Source organism: Danio rerio, chromosome 9 (genome assembly GCF_049306965.1).
Source record: "Danio rerio strain Tuebingen ecotype United States chromosome 9, GRCz12tu, whole genome shotgun sequence".
NCBI lineage: Eukaryota > Metazoa > Chordata > Actinopteri > Cypriniformes > Danionidae > Danio > Danio rerio.
The window spans coordinates 46201006-46221583 of record NC_133184.1 but is presented as its reverse complement, the minus strand read 5'-3'; the positions used below and the strand labels follow the sequence as shown (position 1 = coordinate 46221583).

Sequence of the window (20578 nt, the reverse complement as noted above, 5' to 3'; positions counted from 1 at the left end):
TAGGCAATATTTTTTTCCGACTGTCTACAGAACAGACCATCACATACAATGACTTGCCTAACTACCCTAACTTGCATAATTAATCTAGTTAAACCTTTAAATTGCACTTTAAGCTGAATACTAGTGTCTTGAAAAATATCTAGTAAAATATTATTTACTATCATCATGGCAGAGATAAAATAAATCAGTTATGAGAAATTAGTTATTAACACTATGATGTTTATAAATGTGTTGAAATAATCTTCTTTGCGTAAACAGAAACTGGGGAAAAATATACAGGAGGGCTAACGTGGCCACGGCCACCCCTCAGTAAACTCTGGCCACCCCTGTGGCCACCCCTTTGGCCACCCCAATATAATTTTGCTGTTGACATTATTGATTTAAATGAACTTATAAATTCTCAATATTTAAATAAAAAATAAATAAAATGCAGTCACTAAATTATTGTTGGTGTTACTGACGTAGCTCTCCCCCTCTGGTTCAATGCTGGTGAAAGCAAACTGACGCATTTGCGCAGAAAACCATTCCCGCGCGCCTCACGCACTCCTGTGTGAATCCCGGTTGGTTGTTTGCATGCACGCCGACAAAATAGGCACCGCTCTTGCGCCGTGAAACCGGAGTAACAGCCTTTTGTGCAGAGGTGTCGGCACGCAGCGAGTTTTGAAAGTCGACTAAAGTTTATAAAATATGATGATGACGATGATGATGATACTTTCACTAAGCATGCCTTTAAAGCAGAAAGGAGGGATAATGAGTCAGGGAGGTAAGACTTCATAACATGATTTCTCAGCCATGATCTGGTCTAAGACCACAGATAATTCTATAATACATTTTTTGTATTCTTTAGAATTGTCATAATTAATTTTTATGCAAAAGGTTTCTTAAGTGATCTTGGCATATCACTCCAGTTGTTGTTTTCCAGTAATATTTCGGACTGATTTCTGTTATTTATTTAGAATAATAATTGTATATTAATATTAATTAGGCTATATTAATTTAGAATAAATATAAATAAATTGTTATATTTATTGAATAACAAATCTAACAATTCAAGAGAGGTTAGGGGTGTATAGGGTGGTTCGCCCAGGGTGTCATTTAAACTAGAACCACCACTACCCTCCCCGATCGTCGTTGACAGCACGCACACACCTTCAATAGACAGCAATGGCAATTTAATATTTACCTTAAGCTACAGTATATCAATAGAAGAAGCTGCATTAAATGGCTCAAAAAGCAATATGAATAAATAATATTAGTAGGTATAGTGAGTGTGTATATAGTAATGCCTTTTGTTCAGTTTGTTCATTTGTTTGGGTAATTAATAAACTCATTATTCTTTCATTCATTTTCTTTTCAGCTTAGTCCCTTTATTAATCCAGGGTCGCCACAGCGGAATGAACCGCCAACTTCTCCAGCACATTTTTACACAGCGGACGCCCTTCCAGGCACAATCCATCACTAGGAATAATAAACTCATTAATCTTGATTAATTTTAGACATGGCATATACCGTATGACGTACAATAAAGGCACGTAAAAAATAAGTTATTTTTACAGTATATGAAAAGTGTTTTTAAACTAAACACAGATTTTTATTTGGTTTGCACATGTACTTGCTGAATTATTTCAAGGAATAAATTACAATATTTCAAGAAGAATTAATTAAATGAATAAAAACTACATTATTTCATTTACCAGAAACAAAAATATAACACTAAATTCATTATGTTTTTTGTGTGCCACCCCAAGATGTGGTGTGGTCTCTTCTGGCCACCGCTAAGAAAATTTTCTGGGAGCGCCACAGGGGCTAATAATTCTGACTTGAACTGTATCTGTGTTTAACGTGTACTGATTGTCGTTCAGTCTGACATTATGACAAGTGAGATCTTGCAGTGTGAAATAGGCATCATATTTGTGCAGTCTGACAGGCTACAATTTATTACCTTAGAATTATAAGGTTCTGTCTGACATTTTTGTCAAAATTGAGTTAATCACATTTTCTTTTTAAATGACAACCTATTTACATCATGTGATGTTTTTTTTTTTTTTAAGTTGTTTACATTTTAAAACTTTTTATTTAAAAACCAAAAACAGTTTATTTACAAAGTTGAACTCCAGCTTGACTCTATAAGGTTCGTTCTGTGCATGAGCCAATCAGCATTTTTAATGCACGCACAGGGATCAATCGGGATCAGTTTTCTTTGTCATTTCGCCGGACTGCTCCAATGACAGCGGGAAACACCAGAAAGACAAAATCACACAAAATCAGAGTCGGCTAAATAATTCTGCACCACACAAAATTAAGATGTGTGTAAATGTGATAGTTTAGAAGTATTCAAGACATTAAGATGAACTGTTTAATATTACATTGTTGAAAAAGAAACGAATATTAAAAAGTTCTATATTAAATGTATTTAATATTTTTTTTATTTATTTTTATCTGTGTATATATAGTCAATGAAACATGTTTTAGTCATTTGCTCATTGTCTGTTTTCTTTTAAAGTCTTTAAATGTGATATTAAGCATTGAAGGGCAAATAATTAATTTTATTCATGGGGCATATAATTCAATAATTATAATTCAATAATTTATATAAACCATAAAATTTAATATATATGACCATAATATTTAAATAAAATGAACATATGCACTGGACAAAATATCTAGCACAGTCTTGCATGTTTAATATGAACAAGAAAAAATATTCATCCAAAAACATTAAATAAATGATATAGAAAGCAAAAATTTTACTTTCTCAAGCCTCAACAAATTGTTGCAACACCACAATAAATATATTTTGATTGCATTTCTTCAAAAATATTGCTTCAATTAATGATCTGCCAGATAGAATGAGAAGGCTATATCTGTATTTACCCTGTTTTTTTACTCCAATTTGCAAATGTAATTGAACTTTGATCATTTACATTTAGAGTACATTTAGGGACGCTGTCATGTTAATGTATTAACGAGAACTGTTACACACACATTGTTTGTTATATGGAATGCAAAAACTTTGAAGCTTAATGTCTTATAGAACAGATAGAACCTTAGAATTCCAAGGTAACAAATTGTTTAGGATTATTAAGAGAGTTGGGTGTGACGTGCTACTGTAATCTAATTACATTTTTTGGGGAACGCAGTAATGTAACAGTTTACATTTTAAATTTGTGTCATTTGATTACAGTTACTAAAGTCAGTGTACAGTAACTGCGTTACTTATTTTACAAATATGGTTTTTAAAAGAAAAAAATGCTTCTTTTAAATCACATGTTCTGCTGCAAACTCAGTTAATAAGCATGCACTTTTAAATTGCTGGAAAATGCGAGCTGAAATGGTTGTTGTCAAGAGTGACTGCTTCTTCACTAGAAATACAGACAATACTTTTATTTCATTGAGCGTAAAAACAAAAACATTGCTGTGAAATGCAGTGTATGTCCAGTATAAAGAAATTTCGACTGCTTTTAACTCGACTAGCATCTTGTTCAAGCCTTTCTTTGACAATACTCGTCACCAAGAAGGACACCAGCGCCCAAAAACATGGCGGCCCAACTTAGCCTAAACAGGCTAAATTAATTTTTTGTGCAGGATTAGGAGTGAAGGTCTCTCCTGAATGGGAAAAGAAGCGTAGCTGCTTATGGGGCCGATATGGGGCCCAATACTGTATGTGCTATATAATAAATAATATATGCTATATACAAAGAAGCACTGATCTAAGAAAATTACTAATTACTGCTTACAATCGACAGATATTTCATATATATATATATATATATATATATATAACAAAGGACAAGAAACTACATGGACAGACACAGTGAATTATATGATGTATGGATCAAAGTCTGAGACCACTTAGTGGTAATATTTTAAACCTGCATTGCAAAAAATGCTGATAAATAGCAGTGTGTTCTGTGATTCATATATAGTTTTTTCACCATTTATTTAAGCTTTTGAATTGCATTTTGGAACATTTAAAATTAGTTAGCGATCAATTATTAGTTTTAATAGTTCTTCTGAATGGTAATATAATGCAGTTTCCACAAAAAAAAAAAATATATATAAATAAATAAAAATCTGCCAAAGAGAAACTTTTCAACAGTAAAGTCTGTTAAAAAGCTATCCGGAAAACATATTTTTTCTATGTATAAACTTACAATTCTGAAAAATAAAAACATGGAACTGTAAGATATAAACTTGAAGTGGAGGAAAAGGTTAAAACTGCAAGATAGAAATGATATAGGATTTGGAATAGAAAAAACTTGAAATTATTAAGGGGGAAAAAGTGAATTATAAAATGTAAACCTGATATTATAAGAAATATGTCAGAATTGTATGACATAAACACTGAATTTTGGGTAAAATGTTAGAAATGAGCGATATAAACGCAGAATTCCAAGAAAAACAGATATAAGGCAGATATAAACTTGTTAGCAAGTAATAAAAGGTCTAAATTGAGAGACTCAGAATTCCAATCAAAAGATATAAAAACCTAAAATGATTTTCGCTGCTTGTTCAAACTACTTTTTTTTTTTTTTTTTTTTTTTTTTATCAAATGACCTGAATCAACTAATTTCTTGATTTTTTTGGGGGGGGTTTGATTTCTATTGGGACAGAATAAAGGAATTGTGTGGAACCCAGCATTTTAACAGTGTATAAATAACAACAACAAAAATGTTTGACCTTGATCTTTCTATAACCTTGAAAAGGTAATTTAAATAATTTAAAGTGATATATTGTCTGGGTTCATTTTGTACATTACGCAACAAAAATTTTGTAATAAACTGCCGTCACATTTTCTGTTATTTTAGACTTATTTGCCTACATATTATTTCTTATACATTATTTCCCACTACCAGAATAACAATAAAAGTCACTTTGCTAAACTGTAAAATTGAATTTTCAACATCAAAATTCAACAGAGCAGAGATCAACTTCCTATAATGCAATTCACACCTGTAAATAAATGGAAAACACTTGTGAATCAAAATACACAGCATATTATATTTATAGTGTGAATATAAACAAATGTTTTGTCATTCTAAACCTTTGGAACAAAAACATTTTTTAGATATGAAATATAAAAAGATCTGCACTATTTTAGGCTATTTCTTAGATGTTCTTGTTTCCACTGAAGCTCAAGATGCCATTTGCATCATTCTCAAATCACAATGGTATAAAATAGAGCTGAAAACAAACACATACAGTATTCACTAGCGGCCTGAGACTTTGGACCTCGCTGTATATGGATATGAGTGGAGGAGTGTGTTAATATTAGCAGCTGATCCATAAGCACACACACACACACACACTGTGAGTAGTCTGTTGAGTGGGCTGCATGTGTGGGTCACTGTGTGCAAATCACCGCCTCCATCACTCGGTATGTGTAGTGTGAATGTTAATGCAGGTGCACTGTGGATCAGATGGCATAAACACATCATTCCTACTATACAGTATATTTCCACTGCCTTAATATATGACTTTTTATTAAAGCATTGAAATAATTATGTTAATCACCATTAAGTGAAAACAGGACTGTAGCTTAATTCATTTCAATACAAATGTAGAGATTTTTTTTTTAATTAACCAATATAAAAATGTTACAGTTTTTCTCAGTGACATTGGTGCATTTCTCACAACACTATTTACATTTGCACAACAGGTAATGCATTTCTCAAAACAATTAGTCATTTGTGCACATCATAGTAGCAGTTTCTCATTCCTTCCAACAAATCGCAAATGCTTTTGGACATGCATCACTTGCTTTCATACAACTCTCTGCTGTTTATAACATTATCTTTTGCTTATGTCATGTCAGTCAAAATGAACTAAACTCGTGAATGCTGAATAGTCATTCCATATAAAACAATAGTCCTCATTTCATTACTTGAGTCATTACATACAAAATGTTGAACCAGTTTTTTAAAATCTGTCAAGCTAATTTTATACAAAATAAAAAAAAAAATCCTGAAAATGTCTTCTAAACTGATCAATTTCATAAATGATTTACAGACCTGTGTATGTTGTAGGTTCAGTTCTAATACGTACTGCAATATTAGCCTCTTTCACACAGTGATACCAGTTAATATATGTAAAATTTCCGGAAATACTTTACTGGTAAATTCAAAAAAGTGCTGTTCACACAGGCGAGAATGTTATGGAATTTTTCAGGAAAAGGGCATTCACACATCCGTTCCAAAATACAGATAAATTCTGACATCATTAACCAGAAATGAGCTCTTAACCGCTGGGCTTGTATTAGTAAACATTTGACTACATCACAAACTCTGTGGATGGATCAGTATTGTGAACAACTTTGACGAAAACATATAGAGAAACACTTTCGCATGTTGAGATGTACATGATACGGGTATGTGCTGGCGCTCACGTGCTGTTTCACGGGCACACGCAAAGCTTGAAGGTAAACAAACAACGGCTTGTCATAAGCATGTTATCGATAATTGTTTACACGGCTGGCATTAAGATGAACATATAAACGTTATCTGACTAATTTCTAGCAGCTAAATGAGTCTGGGAAAATATTCAAAGGCTTTTATTCTCACAAACCGTGCGGACTTGAATGCGTCTGACTGTTCTGATTGGCTAAAGCAGACGTCTCACGTCAGCACGTTCTGGATGTGCACTCGCTCTTTCCGGCAATCTTCCAGCTGCGTTCACACATCGCAGCATTCCGGCAAATTACCGGTAATGTTACAACTTCTCTTATCGGAAAATAGCCAGAACGAATTTACAGTTTTTTTCAAAAAGGGCCTGTTCACACATACACACCTTTCTGGAAAAATTGCCGGTAATTTTCCGGAAAGTCTGAATGTGTGAAAGGGGCTATTGTTTACAGTTGTGCACAGCTATACCCAAAGGGAGTTTATGTTTGTTGTAAATAAGGGTGTATTTGTTCTTTTGCACAATGCTGTGAATACATTGTGAATGCTGTGACAAAGAGAAAATGCAGTGAAAATGTAAAACATACATATTCAGTGTCTTGTACTCAGACAAGACTTTTTTGCATTGGAAAACACAGAGTAAACTGTCATATTGAAAACACAACAAAGCCATTTGACTATCTTGCTCATAAACAATGGTGTCAGGACTTTTCATCTTGATGACACTGACACTTTCATTGACATGAATACTTGCTTTCGAGGATCGAGCTATCTGATTCGAGCAAGTGACGCGCTTTTGCAGGTTATCAACTAAGTTTTGCAGTTTGTAAAAATTGTTTTGAGAAATGCATTAACTTTTGTGCAAATGTAAATAGTGTTGTAAAAAATGCACCAAAGCCACTGAGAAAAACTGTAGACACAACACTAAATTACTAAAACTAAAATAAAGGGAATATAGAAAACATAAAACAACACAAGAAAAATCTAACATAATGTAAAACATTAAAAAAAACTTTAAATAGAAAAATCAAAAACATTTTTAAGGTAAATCGTAAAATGATAAAATATACTGTAATATAAAAACTGCTAAACAAAAACACTGTTAATAATCCAAAATGATAGAAAATTAAAAGTAATATCTAAAACCAGAAACCGTATGTAAAGATGTGCATAAAGTACACATTTTATTAATATAATAATATTTTATAAATATATCAATATATTTATTTATGCATAATACAAATACATATATTAAAAACATTAATATATTAATTGATAATATATGTAGATGAATACTAAATAATTATATACTATCTATCTATACTGTAATACATCACAAACGTTACAATAAAAGCACTGCTATGAACACTCACCGGCCACTTTATTAGGTACACCTGTCTAACTGCTCGTTAACAGTAAATTTCTAATTAGCCAATCACATGGCAGCAACTCAATGCATTTAGGCATGTAGACATGGTCAAGACGATCTGCTGCAGTTCAAAAAGAGCATCAGAATGAGAAAGAAAGGTGCAAATGCTTTGTTGATGCCAGAGGTCAGAGGAGAATGGCCAGACTGGTTCAAGCTGATAGAAAGGCAACAGTGACTCAAATAACCACTTGTTACAACCGAGGTATGCAGAAGAGCATCTCTGAACACACAACGCATCAAACCTTAAGGCAGATGGGCTACAGCAGCAGGAGACCACACCGGGTGTCACTCATGTCAGCTAAGAACAAGAAACTGAGGCTACAATTCGCACAGGCTCACCAAAATTGGACAATAGAAGATTCTGATGAGGCTCGATTTCTGCTGTGACATTTGGATGGTAGGGTCAGAATTTGACATCAACAACATGAAAGCATGAATCCATCCTGCCTCGAATCAACAATTCAGGCTGGTGGTGGTGGCGGTGTGATGGTATGAGGGTTATTTAAAGCCTCTTCTTCTTGATGGCCCTCGTAATGTAAAGATCTAATGTATTCATAACTGTTTTTACACATACGTTTCACATTTGGTAATCATGACTAGTATCTATATTTCAAACATCTAAACTGGACTCATCTCTCCCATACAGTATGGGTCTTTTCAAACATACATGACAGATTCAACATATGTTGTATACATTTCATGCTTTTCTGACAGATGGTTCTCATTGTATCCTCAAGTCCTCTCTCGTGCTCTTTTATGCCTTAACCTGTCACCTGTTTTCAAAGACATATAATGGCGGATTCATAGGGTCCTCCACTCACCCAATTAAATGTGTCTTCATATAGGTTTAGTAAATAAAAATCTTCATCACGGACCACCGTGTCAATGCCACAGCCTACCTGAGTATTGTTGCTGACCATGTCCATCCCTTTATGATCACAGTGTCATTAAGCTCGAATCATCTCAGACTGGTTTCTTGAACATGACACTGAGTTCACTGTACTCAAATGGCCTCCACAGTCACCAGATCTCAACCCAATAGAGCACCTTTGGGATGTGGTGGAACTGGAAATTTGCATCAAGGATGTGCAGCCGACAAATCTGCAGCATCTCTGTGATGCTTTCATGTTAATATGGACCAAAATCTCTGAGGAATATTTACAGTACCTTGTTGAATCTGTGCCACAAACGATTAAGGCAGTTCTGAAGGCAAAAGCGGGTCCTACCCTTTACTAGTAAGGTATACCTAATAAAGTGGCCAGTGAGTTGTACAGTATTTGCAGTTAAAGTAAAAATGATAAGCCTTCTTGTAATATATATATATATATATATATATATATATATATATATATATATATATATATATATATATATATATATATATATATATATATATATTTTTTTTTTTTTTTATTTTATTTTATTTTTTTTTTTTAAGTGATGCTTGATGGAGTAAACATTTTAAACATAGCAGTTTTAAATATTTAACTTCTGTAACTATTTTCTTTTGTCTTTGCCATGATGACTGTAAATAATATTTTACTAGTTATTTTGTAAGATACTAGTATTCAGCATTCATATACTGTATATATGAAGATATGTTATCTCCACAGCCTTTTCTCTTGATACATCCATTTATAGAAATACTACTGTAAATGACGACACAAGCACATTCATTTTTAATGGCAGCCAGCTCATGAAGTACTGCATAAGAGGAGTGAGTCAGATGCTCTGGTTACGCAAGAGTCAGAAACGTCACATCAGTGCAGATGCTGGATCTTTACCTCTCATGGTGGGCGGTGTGTAGACGCTCTGTTTCCTCTGGGCTGGAGAAAGCTGCGCGTTCTGGGCCTGGAGAGTGGACAGTGGAAAAGCACAGCGTGAGAGACGGGATCTGATTTCACTAAGACTCTATTTCAGGAGCTTGGAAATCAATGACAACTGCATCAGAGCTCCATCCATCTTCAGCAGCGTCTCAACACAGAGAGACGAGCAGGAGACAGCAGTCTAACACTCATGTAAAGTGCTGGGGTTAAACTTTTGCATTTGTACAGGACTCACCTCTGTTTGATGGCCTGTAGACTGCTTGTCATCTCCTGAAGAGGGAAAACAATGGAGGGATTTAGTTTTAATGCATGTTTGAACATGGAAAATATAAGAAAAAAGCAACCAAAAATAAAAACACTTTATTGTAAAAAAATTATATGACAAACAATCAAGTCAACAGTTGATTTGAGGTTACTTTAACTCATTCACTCATTCATTGATTTCCTTCAGCTTAGTCATTTTTTCCAGGGTGGCCACAGCGTAATAAACCACCAACTTTTCCAGCATATGTTTTATGCAGCGGATGACCAAGCCACAACCCAGTACTGAGAAAAACCCATACATTTACACATTCACACACACTCCTACACTACGGCCAATTTAGTTTATTCAATTTATTTGGACTGTGGGGGAAACCACAGCACCCAGAGGAAACCCACACAAGTTACTTTAACTCATTTTAGAAAGTTATTCAAGTTTCAACAATTTATAAAAGCTTTAATTTCATATTTTTTAGTCAGTTTGATTGGTGACGGGGAAAGTCCATCTGATTCAATTAAGCATTTTAAGGCAGGAATATTTTTTAAAGTGCACAAAATGAAGAGAGCTTAGATTAAATACATTACAATAATCAAAAGAGACTGTAAATACATTTCAATATTTACATTGATAAAAATAATTTTATCCTAAATGTTATCCTAAACCTTTTTTAATTTTATTATATAGAAATTATTTCTATTTATTTGACAGACAGACAGACAGACAGACAGCCAGCCAGCCAGACAGACAGACAGACAGACAGACAGACAGACAGACAGACAGACAGACAGACAGAACAGCTGAAGCTCATTATGGACTAATTACTGTAGGACTATAAAGACACCTCATTCACACATACACTCTTTTCTGAGTCTTGTAAACTGTAAGTGAGCATCACAAAGTGTTTTCCTTATCTTGCCTTGTCATGTTTTGACCTTTGCTTTGTTTTATTGTTTATGTTGTTTTGGCACATGTCCTGACCATTCGTCTGTATTCGGACCATGCTTTTGGATTATCTACATGTTCCTGTCTGTCTCTGTTTTGAGCTTTTGCCTGCCTGACGACTTCTCAACTCTGTTGTACCCAGACTCATTACAATATCATTATTAATAATTATAACTATAACACATTTGTTTTCATCTTAATGTGTTATAATACCATACTAATTTAGTTATAACACATTAGATAAAAAAAATAATTATATATATATATATATATATATATATATATATATATATATATATATATATATATATATATATATATATATATATATATATATATATATATATATATATACATTTCAACCTACTATTAATAACTAATACTATAATTTACTGATATAATAGCTGAAAACCACTATTATATTAATATTGTGCACTAAATCAGCATTATATATAAATGTTATCGGTTTACAAAATGATCTGCTCTCAAAATGTTCCCAAAACATTAGCACACAAACATTTATACATCCTTCATTGAATCTTATAATCTATGTAAAAATAATGATTTACAGTTTAAAATGTTGCTACGTGTTTCAGAATGTTCAGAGAACATTAAACAGTAAAATTCCTGAAACAATATCAAAAATGTAAAACAGAACTAACTAAAACTGGACATCTTGAATGTTTAGAGAGCATATTGCTTCATAACTCAATGAGAAGTCAAAAAAAAAGTTCCTAGAACAAAAGCAAATTGGCTGTTTGTACCAGACAACACCACAGAAATGTGAATACAGCCATTCAGAAGCACAGAATATGTATATTAATACATATTAAACCTCTTTAACTTTATTAAATTTACATGCTGAATCACTGATGTGTGCTGGCTTGTCACAGTTCTAAAGTTCAATTTCAAATGGTTTATTTTAGTTTTAAGATCTGAGGTAAACTATTTGCCGCTGCTTAGTATCAGTAGTATGACAATAAATGTTAGGTAAACTGGCATCCAAACTCACATTGTTAGCATTTAACACTGAATAAAACACATGAGGTGTACCTGAGGTAAACACTGTCAGTTTATCCTGTTGTTTAGCTGAAAGAAATAGAAGCTAGTGATGTGCGGATCGATACTAAAATATTGATATCTCCGATACTAGCTTTGTATGTTTTAGAATCGATTATCTTATCAAAATATCAATATTTTAGTTATTTGAAGCAAATATATAGTTTATTGGAAATAACCACAATTACCCTAGTTTTTCTGAATAATACAAACTTAGTCTGAACTACTTGTTCTTCCGCCTGCCTAGTCATGTGCGTAACATGGCACTGTACAAATGCAGAGCAGGCAAGCTAGCCACTCAGTCCGCTAGCATGGCACATGTTGTTCAGTCACGCTGTCATTGGATGTGGGTGACCGCAAACGAAGTATGTATGGAGCTACTTCACTTCCATAAACTCAAATGATGTTGTTTGTGACACGTGTAACAAAACAGTGAGGTACTGTTGTAATACCACAAACCTAATCAAACATCTGCATAGAAATCACAAGACTGACAACGTCATGACTAGGCGGTCAGAGGAAGAGGAAATGAGAGGCACAGGTGCTGCTAGGGCGAAACAGACATCGCTTGCAGAGTCCTTAAGTGGAGCAGGCAGGCACTATCTACTAAAATGGTCGTGCCGAACTGAGTCTGGTTCTCTCAAGGTTTTTTTTCTTCACTCCCATCAGGTGAAGTTTTTTTTCCCTCTCCGCTGTCGCCACTGGCTCGCATGGTTCAGGATTGGTAGAGCTATACATCGATGAATTTGCTCTTCAGTGTTTGAACTCTCAGTAATGATTAAATCACACCGAACTGAGCTAAACTGAACTAAACTGAACTTAAACACTAAAAACTGAACTACACTGTTCCAGTTACTATGACCATTTATGTGAAGCTGCTTTGACACAATCTACATTGTAAAAGCGCTATACAAATAAAGCTGAATTGAATTGAATTGAATCTAGGTACAAAGAAAATGTGGCAATGTGGCTGTATTTTTGGGGGCATGGGTTTTTAAGACAATTGATAAAGCAATCGGATCAGATAGGAAACCAGTAGTATCGCATATCACTAATAGAAGCTGTATCTAAAATATAAATTTCAGGTGTTGGTCAGGACAAAAACTATATGGAGAATATTACATCTATCACGTGTCATTGCTTTTATTTAGACTCTGTTACCTTAAATTAGCTTTTAGGCTCGATAGTTAGGAACACTTTTGTTGATGTCGTCAATCTGGCAACCTGCGCTTGCGTTTGTTTTGAACCAGGCATGCAATACCTAGTTCAACTTAGTAAACTTACAGACACCTTTAACTTTCTTTTTTTTTTTCTCAAGGCAACAACAAATGTTTACAGCACTTTTGAGTCCCACTTAACTGATGTACAGGATTGGATCATGTGATCACTGTAAATTATGTTAAAGCACACTAAAAGCAAAGCTAAATTTAAACCAATTGTACCTTGTTTGATCCAGGAATGGAATGTGTGTGATGAGCACAATTTGATTTGAGCCCCCGCTCCCAGCGCTTTCATAATGCAAAACTGCTTTTAGGAGAGCGGCCCATTTCTTTCCCCAACTGCATTAAGAGGGGCTTATACATTATTTCAGATGTTATAAAATCAAGGTCTAATTGTTCATCTGAGATCCCAAAAGACCAGATTCATCTTCCAGGGTTTTCATGATTCTTTTAGGCCGGCTTAGAGTTTCATCATGCTTGCTCTCACTGCTTTTGGAGAGCCTTGAAGAATCCGACTAACTATGCAAATGCTTTGTAAAATCTTCAATATGAAACCCATCAGTCCTACTGCACCAAACACGGTCTGAGCTGAGATCGAACCGGTGATTCTTAGCATGGGAGTCTTTTCTTCTAACAAGGAGGCTAAAGACCATGATCCTAGCATCTGTCACTCGAGTACCCTTCGAGGTCAAAAGAGTGAGGTTTACCTGCATAGCACTTTGCTAGCTGGCGTCCGTTACACTCACCCCCCTAAAGCTCACTTGCATCCCGGACGAGCCCCCACCTGTCTTACTGCACCCAACCCAGTCGGAGCTGGGATCGAACTGGCAATTCTTTGCATGGGGGTCGGTTGCTCTAACAAAGAGGCTGAAAACCATGGCCTCTAGTGTCTGTCGCTAGAGCACCTTTAGAGGTCAGAAGAATGAGGTTAACCTGCATAGCACTTTGCTAGCTGGCCTCTGTTACCAGGCACGTGCACACATAGGGCTCAACCTGTGCAGTGCACATGCCCTTTTTAGTCTTGGATAGAAAGTGCCCTTCCAAAATTATCAAAAGTGCCCTCGCGAACGTGACACACCCTTTGTCCCGCCCTTGAGTAGGCGCGTGACAACACCGCTCTTGAGTACACGCGCTCAACCCCCCCTCCCCCGCTTTACAGTACGCGCGCGACAACACAGCTGATCAGAATGGTTGTTCAAAATTCGCAATAAATTTACATTTTTCAGTACCAACATATTTCAGTTTATCCACTGCTTAAAACATATACTGGATAAGTTGGTGGTTCATTCCACTGAGGCGACCCCAGATTAATAAAGGGACTAAGCCTTCTGTAAAATTAATATTCTGTTGTTCAGAATATTAAAGTGAATGTTTCATATTAAAATTAGAGAATGTTACATACTAAAATTAAAGTTCCTCAGTTAATAAAACAACAAAAATATTTTTCTTAATAAATACATTTTGGTTTGACATCTAAAATGAATGACCGCCTTATATTTTGGAAGCCAATGCATTTATTTAAAGGTATAGTTCCCCCAAAAATGAAAAATTACCCACAATTAACTCACCCTCATGTGGTTACAAACCTTGAATTTCTCTTCCCTGTTGAACACTAGGTGCGCCATGGTGGCGCAGTGGGTAGCACGATAGCCACACAGCAAGAATGTCACTGGTTCGAGCCTCGGTTGGGCCAGTTGGCATTTCTGTGTGGAGTTTGCATATTCTGCAAGTGTTAACGTGGGTTTTCTCTGGGTGCTCCGGTTTCCCCCACAAGTCCAGTCATGCGCTAGAGGGAAATTAGGTAAGCTAAATTGTCCGTAGAGTATATGTGTGAATGAGTGTGTATGGATGTTTTCCAGTGATGGGTTGCAGCTGAAAGGGCATCAGCTGCATAAAAAAATGTGCTGGATAAGATGGCTGTTCATTCCACTATGGCAACCCCAAATTAATAAAGGGACTATGCAGAAAAGAAAATGAATGAATGAATGAATGATGAGGAACACTAAAGAAGTTACTTAGAAAAAAAAAACTGTAACAACGGACATCCATAGTAGGGAAAACATATACTAAATAACAAATATCCACAAATATAAATAACATATTTTGTGTTCAACAGAAGAAAGAAACTCAAATGGGTTTGTGACAAGTGAAGAGTTAGTAAATGATCACAGTATAATCGTTTTTGGGTGAACTACCCCTTGAACATTCATTAATTTAATTAATTTTCCTTCAGCTTAGTCTCTGTTTCAGAGGTTGCCACAGCAGAATGAACTGCCAACTATTCCGGCATATATTTTACGGAGCGGATGCCCTTCCAGCTGCAACACAACACTGGGAAACACCCATACACACTAATTCACACACACACACCAATTTATAGTCAATTTAGTTAATTCAATTAATGCATGTTTTTTGAGTGTGGTGGAAACACGCAAACCAGTGACCTTCTTGCTGTGAGGCGACCACTATGCTACCGTGCCACCCATCCCAACATGTACTGCATAATTTTGAATGTCATCCGTTTTGTATTGTGAAAAGCCTTTGGACCACTAACTTGACTGACGCTACAGTTGCTTAAAGGGGAAAGACAAATTTAAAAGCCCCTGATTTCTCTTAAAGCCTCTGAGCATCTTTATTCCCTCATCTAATAGCCACTTAAGCCTTTAAATGAAGTCTGAGGAAATGCTGGATTACCACTTGAGACCTGGTGCTCCAAGTAAAACCAGAGGAACTCAGAGAACCACAGTTGCCACAAAAGCCTTCTCTTTTATAAGCCCTCTGGCTCCACACAAGAGGATGGTATTATAAAGATGTAGCGCACAAAATGTCCCTGCCAAAGCCACAGGTTTTGCTCCATGAACACTGCACCAAATTACCACTCTAACCACAAAGAAACACTCCACTTTTTTTTTTCTGGAAATCAGTCACTGGAAAACACACATACACACTCATTCACATACATACTCTATGGACATTTTATTCACTTATACCGCATGTTGTTGGACTTGTGGGGGAAACCTGAGCACCTGGAGGAAACCCATGCAAACATGGGGAGAACATCTAAACTCCACACAGAACTGCCAACTGACCCAGCCGAAGCTCGAACCAGCGACCTTCTTGCTGTGAAGCGACATCACTACCTACTGCGCCACCTCGTGGCCCCCAGAGTTAAATTGTTTTCACCAATTTTTAGTATAACCAGCCGATCTCCGGGTCTGGCAGAAGCACTTGTAGCTTAGCTTAGCATAAATCATTGAATTGGATTAGACCATTTAAGGCTGATTTATACTTCTGCGTCAAGCGCACGCATATGCTATGGCACAGCCTAAGTGTGGACACATAGCCCATCGTCGTGGCCATCGGTGATGTTGACGCGGACCTCTCAAAAAATGGAACGTGTACGTGTAGCGCAAGCTCTGTGATTTTTCGGCTTGGTATCGCTGACGAGTGCAAGCCTGATCCAGCGAGTATTTACAAGTGTGGAGTCACGTGAAGGAGCTCCGGATGTAGACTGCTGTGTTGTGTTTACCTTATGATTAAAGTTGTTGCACGTCCGCCAGTTCCTGCCTCAAAATGAGCGAATTTGAGTCACTTGTACATTAAGGAAGCATTCAGAAAAAACAAAATACCTGCGTAGAGACTCAACACAGAAAAACATAAACACCTACTGCCAGCTAGCATTTTGGAAGTATATTGCAGAGCAACAGAAACAGAGTGCAGTAATATAAATGCACAGCTACGCGCAAGGCTTGCACGCCGATCACTTGACGCAGAAGTATAAACCAGGCTTAGCGTCTTGCTCAAAAATGACCAAGGAGTTTAGATAATTTTCCTATTTAACACCAGTACTACCAAGGCGGTCACTTTGAACATTTAGAATTTTTGCAATTTAATTGTTTTGATGGTCACCTCACAGCAAGAAGGTCGCTGGTTTGAGCCTCGGCTGGGTCAGTTAGCATTTCTGTGTGGAGTTTGCATGTTCTCCCTGTGTTCCCGTGGGTTTCCTCCGGGTGCTCCGGTCTCCTCACAGTGCAAAGACACGCGCTGTAAGGGAACTTTGTGAGCTAAATTGTCTGTAGTGTATGTCCTGGTCCTCCAGGTTGGGGGTTGAGGGCTAACAATCCACCTCATAAAAACTAGATGTTATGAAACACCAATATGGTGCAGCTAAATATCAACTTATATTATAAACGGCCCTTTAACGTAGTTAAAATAAAACACATATCTATAACTCCCTGACTTTTACGATGTGTATATTTTCTTTTAGCATTGTTTCCAAAAACATAACTTTATTTGCTGAAAATATTCCCAAGAACCAGGCCACACACTTGCACTATCAGTTAGAATCGGTGTAAAATCATTGCGCCAACTGGAGCTATTTTACAGGAAACAAATTTCTTGATTATTATGCCAGAAATAGAGTATAGTTCCTCACCGTATGTATCAGCTTGAATGGACATTATCAGCTAATATGGGCTTTTTGCACCTACTGGTAGGCTCAGAAGGCTGTTATCATCCATTCACATTGTTAATCAGCTATACTAACAGAGAAGACTCCAGATCCTGATCTGTTTTTACATTACTTTGTCTGTTACGACTAAAGTTTATTTATTAATCATTATTATTATTATTATTTATTTATTTATTTTTGCGCATTGCATGTGTCTTTTTCTTTGTCCCACCTTTTTTTCTTGCTTTCTGTTATTCCATAGGCTCCCTTCCCAACATGATCCATGCTCTGATTGGCTGCTGATCATAAAAGCCTACAAAAACGAACTTCCGGCAGGGTTCAGAGAGCTCATTTGTGGTGCAAAAACTATATAATTACTCTCAACTGAGTGTCCAAGTTTAGTTGTCAACCGAAGGAGATCTTTTGCATTAGGTTTTTGTTTTCTTTGGGAAATCCACCACCCGCAACATTTGTTTTTGTTTATGATGACCATGTTGTTTACCCCTAGACTTGGGGCGCAATAGTGATAGTTGGGTTTAGGGTAGGGTGGTAGACATTAATAAACTCAATTAATGGGAAATTCAATAAATAATATAAATAATTTTAGTCGACTTACGGCCACAGCCATATGTAATCTATTGCTGATTAACCATGTAGATGGATGAGAATAGCCTTTTGAGCCTACCAGTAGGTGCAGAAGGTCCCTACTGGCCCATATCTATCAGCTGATAACCACTGACAACACCAATTCATTCGAGTGATAACATTCGAATCGGCGGCCATATCAACCTAAATAATAGGCTATTTTCTTTTTACCTTGGTTCGTAGTACACAATGTAATTACAGAAGTGTCAAGCTCTAAATAGGTTAATAATTAAATTAATAAGCAATCATTATTATTCTTTATTTGAGGGCTATGCGAATGCTGATCCGATTCAATGATTTATGCTAAGCTAAGCTAAAAGTGCTCCTGAAAAAAATCAATTGTTAACTCCAGGGGAGTTAACAAAATGAGCTTATTTACCAAAAAAGAGTTCCTTTAAGAAGCCAAACCGCTCTTCAGCTTCATTTGCAGCGAACAGTTACACCATGCCCAGTTTATGACAAGTGACGCAAGTTCATAAAGCTTCACAAACTTTCTTTATAAGAGACCGATTCCAAGTGTTTTGGATCAGAGGAAGAAATGCCAGCCAAACAAAGAGGAGCCTGTTTTGTGAATGCAGCTCTGTGTGTCCCACCTCCTCAACACGCCCCTGCCATCTACATCCAAAATCAGCAGGGAGAAATAATCAGCCGGGTACAACCACAACTCCAAAACAACCACACACCAAACGCTCGGCATCAATCAGGAAAAACAAACAGCATTTCCCAGTCATTTGTCAGGTTTGAATGGCTTTGCTGGAGAGCATGTCATCTGTGTTGAGTAAGACCTGGCAGAAGTAACCGCTCTTAGCGGAGGGAAGCTCGTGAGCTCATAACAAGGCCCTCTTCTCAAGCAGAACTGGCAGATGGCGATGCTGGCTTCTGAGAGGGGCTTTGGTAAAGCTTTATCATTAAAAAAAATGGTAATCTCTGCCAAGTAAAACGCAAGAGTGTGCGCACATATGATCTCGCCGAGTTTCCAGCCAAGACTAGACCTGAACACTCAGATGAGGAGGATCATCGCTATGTTTATCCACTGATATTCAAAACATTCTGATACTAGATGTTTGGATTATACAGTTGAAGTCAGAAATATTCAGATATTAGCCTCTCTGTATAGTTGACAATAACAGCTTTAGCCCAAGATGCTAATTGCAAACCAAATAGCACGTCGTGTCTAAAACTGAATTTCATGTATTTTCATTGTATTATTCTTTCTAAAAAGTGACCAAGAAATATCATGATAACAGAGTTGACAAATAATTAATTTAGTCTTCATGTATCCTAAAGATTTTGGTACTAATTAATGAGACTGCCAAAAGAAGTGACTTGGAAATCATTTAGATCACATGCTTTTTAAATCAGTGTTTTATGAGCTAAAATATGTTGTCCATGAGGCCACTAAGCCCTAGGAGGTTAAAGCTCATCAAGTATTTTTTTAACCATTCATTCATTTTATTGTCGGCTTAGTCCCTTTATTAATCTGGGGTCGCCACATTGACCAGTGACAGACACAAAACTAAAATGACAAGTAACACTGAAAATAAATGATTAAGCGATTAATAAACATAATCTATTTCTTCTTTGTAATAACTTAAAAGTCATTCATTTATTCATTTTCTTTTCTGCTTAGTCCCTTTATTAATCTGGGGTTGCCACAGAGAAATGACTCACCGACTAATTCAGCATATGTTTTACGCAGCGGATGTCCTTCCAGCTGCAACCCATCTCTGGGAAACACCCATACATACTTATTCACACTCATACACTACGGACAATTAAGCCTACCCAATTCACCTGTACCGCATGTCTTTAGACTTGTGGGGTGAACCGGAGCACCCGGAGGAAACCCACGCAAACACGGGGAGAACATGCAAACTCTACACAGAAACACCAACTGACCCAGCCGAGGCTCGAATCAGTGACCTTCTTGCTGTGAGGTGACAGCACTACCTACTGCGCCACCGCGTTGCCCAATAACTTCAATTAATAAAAAATATAAAATTTCATTATAACTGCAGAGTTATATTTGATATTAAGACAAATGTTCCTGGGTACACATGAAAACATTATTTTTATAGAAATAACGATATAATATGCGTTTATTATTTAAAACTATTTCATTCAGTTTTTTATAAACAATTAAAGGTTTATCGATTCTAGAATTACCCATGTACAGAAATGCACTGATTCTTGACACAAAATGTTTCAGGAAATTTTACCTCCATTCTGTTTTGCAAATAGCAACATTTATCTAAAATAGCCCCCAAAACAGCAATAAATAATTAAAAGGTATTTTTATTGCTTAAAATAAAATAATTTCAGACATATTGGGTGTTTTTTATTCTCA

The 20578-nt window shown here is 36.1% G+C and overlaps 1 protein-coding gene across 6 annotated transcripts in view; it reads right to left on the bottom strand.

Moving 5' to 3' along the window:
• Positions 1–20578, bottom strand: part of ppp1r1c (protein phosphatase 1, regulatory (inhibitor) subunit 1C) — a 58591-nt gene that overhangs the window by 10594 nt on the left and 27419 nt on the right. For 4 of the 6 annotated variants that reach the window (NM_001002538.2, XM_073911814.1, XM_005167887.5 and 1 more), the window contains 2 exon segments: positions 9612–9678; positions 9889–9923. In NM_001002538.2, the coding sequence (NP_001002538.1) occupies positions 9612–9678; positions 9889–9923 (102 nt within the window). 6 annotated transcript variants of the gene reach the window in all.